We start from the raw sequence: 4,109 nt of genomic DNA, 5'->3' as shown, positions 1-4,109 counted from the left end.
TGGTCTCGATCTCTTGACCTCGTGATCCACCTGCCTCGGCCTCCCAAAGTGCTGGGATTACAGGCGTGAGCCACCGCGCCCAGCGTTCTGTCGTGTTTTGATGAGATGATTACGTGGGTATATATGAACCTAATTGGCTTAAACAGTTAAGACCTTTACGTTTTATCGTATATTAAAAAAAAGTTAAAATAGGAGATGGGATAGGAATCCATAGATGAAAAGAAATGAAACCACTTCCAAGGGATAGAGTTTATTTGGATCCTGATACAAACCAGCAAATAAAGATATGTGACAAGGCCGGGAGCCGTGGCTCATGCCTGTAATCCCAGCACTTTGGGAGGCCAAGGTGGGCCAATCACTTGAGGTCAGGAATTTGAGACCAGCCTGGCGAACATGGTGAAGTCCCACCTCTATTAAAAATACAAAAATTAGCTGGGCATGGTGGCGGGTGCCTGAACACCCAGCTACATGGGGGGCTGAGGCAGGAGAACCTGGGAGGCAGAGGTTGCAGTGAGCCGAGACCATGCTACTACACTACAGCCTGGGTAACAGAGTGAGGCTTTGTCTCAAAAATAAATAGCCAGATAGCTGGCTAGCTAGCTAGCTAGATAGATAGATATAAAATTAGCCAGGTGTGGGCCACTTGCCTGTAGTCCCAGCTAGTTGGGAGGCTGAGGTAGGAGGATTGTTTGAGTCCAGGAGGTAGAGGCTGCAGTGAGTCAAAATTGCACTACTGTAGTTTAGCCTGGGTGACAGAGCAAGACTCTGTCTTAAACAGATAAATAAATAGATAGATATAAATAAATGAACCTTTTAAAAATAATAAAATATTAAATTAAAATGGTAAATGCACACAGGAAAATATATTTAACTTTTTAAAGTAATGATAAGAATGCAATGCAAAATAAAAACAATAGATATAATTTTCTGCTTATCAGATCGCCAAAAATTAAAAATTAGACAAAACCCAGCATTGGCAGGGAGGTGGGGAAATGGGCAATATCATATAATATAAATTCATGTAAGAGGGAAGTTTGGCACTGTGTACATTTGAAGTAAGCCCATCTAATGTCCCAGTAATTCTGTATCTAGAAAATTCTCTTAGGAAAGTGCACAAAGATGTATATATACATTAGGATGTCCTTCTCGTCAGTGAAGGTACCCTGAGTTGTTTATAAGAGCAAAATATTGGAAACAATTGAAATATATGTAATTAAATTATAGTATATACACACACACACACACGCACAATGTGATACTATTAAAAATGACAAGGCAGGTGCAGTGGCTGACAACTGTAATCCCAGCACTTTGAGAGGCCGAGATGGGAGGACTGCTTGGCACCAGGAGTTTGAGACCAGTCTGGTCAACATAGCAACACCCCATCACTATTTATTTTAATTTAATTTAAGTAAAAAAAATGAAAATAAATAAAAATGACAAAATAGATCTATATTTATTGACATAAAAAGACGTCTTATATATACTGTCNAAAAAAAAAAAAAAAAGAAAAGAAATACCCCATCTCTCTTTCTTAGAACCCTGGGTTTTTCGGCTCTCAGTCCCCCAAGGCTAATGTTCCCCCCTTTTCTTACACAGATAGCTCTCCAGAACCAGATCAGGCAAGGAATTAGTGTGGGGAGGGCAGACCACTCAGTCTGGTTTCTTTTTTTTCTTTTTCTTTTTCTTTTTCTTTTTCTTTTTCTTTTTTTTGAGACAGAGTCTCGCCCTGTTGCCCAGGCTGGAGTGCAGTGGTGCTATCTCAGCTCACTGCAACCTCCACCTCCTGGGTTCAAGCGATTCTCCTGCCTCAGCCTCCCAAATAGCTAGGATTGCAGGCTCGAGCCACCATGCCTGGCTAATTTTTTGTATTTTTAGTAGAGACGAGGTTTTACCATGTTAGCCAGGATGGTCTGGATCTCCTGACCTCATGATTCGCCCCCCTTGGCCTCCCATACTGCTGGGATTACAAGCGTGAGCCACCGCACCCAGCCTCAGTCTGGTTTCTGAAACAGTTTTGAATAGAAGAATTTGACCTTCTGTCTCCTTCAGTCAGGACACTCCTAATTTTAATGTCTCTTTAATAGCTGTGGAAACTTCAGGAAATTAAAAGCTTTGCTTCAGGTCGGTACAAGACATTCTTCTCCTGGGTCTGCTAAAGGAAAGAAGGACACGTTTTGTCCTCTCAAAGTGTGCTAGGCATTGCCAGGAGCAGAAGGATTAAAGGGGCTGGAAAATTCAGTGTGAGCTGGAGAAGAGGTGGAAGAGGGGTTGAGGTCAGGTTTCTGGGAGATGGGGGTGGAATCTCACCCATCCTACCACACAGTCTTGCCTCTGCAGACACAACTCTACAAAAATCCAAGTGAGCCTTCAACAAATGATGAATGAATGAATGGATAAAAAGGGAGGCGAAGTTTATTGCTGTATTGGAAGAAATACAAAGTCAAGAACCAAACCCTTTTCAAACCTTGGTGGCCCCAATTTCTCTGAGTTCTTTCACATTCATCAAATCCTTACAGTCCCCCAAGTCTCCTCAAGAGAGTCATGGGGTGGGAGGGTCGGCTGTACCCAGTCCATGGGGATAGGGCCTGAAGAGTCGCCCCTGTTACCCCTCTGCTGAGGTCTGTGCTCAGCTACCTACAGATCTGCAGATCTCAGCCCTTGCAATTCCCTGGTGGGGTCTTGTGTGCAGGTCGCCTTGATTCAGAGCCAAGTTTGGGAATACAGAGAGGAATCCCGGTCCCAGGCTTTGCAGGCAGAGAACTTGGTGGTGTCATCTGGGCAGTAAGGGTGCCCTGATCTCTAGATACGGCAGGACCAAGATCGAGGTGTCACCAGCCCCCAGAAGGTTGTCTGAGCCAGAGAAGAATAAGTTATAAATGAGATCATTGCTGTTGACCCACCCTGTGCATCCAAGACATGAGAGTCCATCACCCCCAAGCCAGGCCCTGGTGCCTGACCGTGGCTGGTGAATTGGGTGTTGGGCTGTGTGTCCTCATGGGTGGAGAGCTAGGTGAGGGTTGTGGTCTCTTACCTGGGTTAAGGGGCAGTGCCGCCGTGCATACCACTCCTGGCAGTACAGGCTGACCTGGATTCCTTGGCCCAGAAACAGCAAGGTCCATACCAGCACGTTCCACGCCGGGCTGGTGCACTTGTCGTGCATCATGAAGTTCAACATTCCTGGTACAGGAGGAAAGGTTTTCACTCCAGCTCCAGATATCTGGGCCTTGTCTTTCTGGCTTCCCTCCTATCCCAGGGTATTGGGAAGAGATGGAACAGGAAGGCCCCATTGGAGAAGATCTTGAACCCAGGTGCAGAAATTCGTGGAGGTCTCAAATGGCCCATGTAAAGCCAGGATTCTTGTTTGCATCTCATACTGAGCCAGTGTCCTCCTCTTTGTCTTCCTCCATGAGTGCTCTGTTCAAATGTTCTCCAACCAGAAACCTCTTCCCGCATGCCCCAGGATATGCCGTGGCTCCTCCCAATGCTGCCTCCCTCCCTGCTTTCCAAGTCCCTCCGCACTCCACCTCTCAGGCCCAGCAGCCTCGCCTTCAGTCCTGGGGGCAAGGCCTCCCACCATCAGACTGGGATCTCCAGGAGCAGGACCCAGGCCTCCCTCTGGATGGCTCCCCTCCAGTGGCACGGAGGCCAGCTCACCTCCAACGACAAGGAATAGTATCAGCATGACGGGGTAGAAGAACCCCAGGACGAAGCAGAAGATATACTCATGGGCCACTGCGGAGACCAGGAACACACCCAGCATGGCTACCTGTCGGGCCCGGCCACCAAGGAGCTGGCAGAGTGAGGGAAGGAGCGAGGGGTGAGTCTCCCTGAGCTTCTCCACAGAGAGCCCCCACCTTAAGGAAGCCAGGGGGAGTGTGGTGTGCTGGAAAGAATATGGGATCTGAGGTTGGAAGGGGTGATGTAAATCTTATTTAAGAGCATACTACTAACCCATTGGGCCTTTGCTGACATTTAAAATGAGGATATAAGCCGGGCGCAGTGGCTCAAGCCTGTAATCCCAGCACTTTGGGAGGCCGAGGCGGGTGGATCACGAGGTCAAGAGATCGAGACCATCCTGGTCAACATGGTGAAACCCCGTCTCTACT

At 47.3% G+C, this 4,109-nt stretch overlaps 1 protein-coding gene across 7 annotated transcripts in view; it reads right to left on the bottom strand.

Annotated features, from left to right (window-relative positions):
- Positions 1-2,389: 2,389 nt before the first annotated feature.
- The window catches only part of SOAT2 (sterol O-acyltransferase 2), a 20,680-nt gene continuing 18,960 nt past the window's right edge, over positions 2,390-4,109 (bottom strand). For 3 of the 7 annotated variants that reach the window (XM_037728972.1, XM_037728973.1, XM_037728974.1), the window contains 3 exons: positions 3,658-3,886; positions 3,035-3,180; positions 2,390-2,853 (listed from right to left, as the gene is read on the bottom strand). In XM_037728972.1, the coding sequence (XP_037584900.1) occupies positions 2,803-2,853; positions 3,035-3,180; positions 3,658-3,886 (426 nt within the window). In that variant the 3' untranslated portion in view covers positions 2,390-2,802. Of the gene's footprint in view, positions 2,854-3,034; positions 3,181-3,657; positions 3,887-4,109 lie in introns of those variants that run through there. The other 4 variants (XR_005195935.1, XR_005195936.1, XM_017501769.2 and 1 more) reach the window with 3 other exon arrangements.

This window comes from Cebus imitator, unplaced genomic scaffold, assembly GCF_001604975.1.
Source record: "Cebus imitator isolate Cc_AM_T3 unplaced genomic scaffold, Cebus_imitator-1.0 Scaffold285, whole genome shotgun sequence".
NCBI classification, from domain to species: domain Eukaryota; kingdom Metazoa; phylum Chordata; class Mammalia; order Primates; family Cebidae; genus Cebus; species Cebus imitator.
The sequence above is the reverse complement of the archived record's forward strand: the minus strand, read 5'-3'. Positions and strand labels throughout refer to the sequence as shown.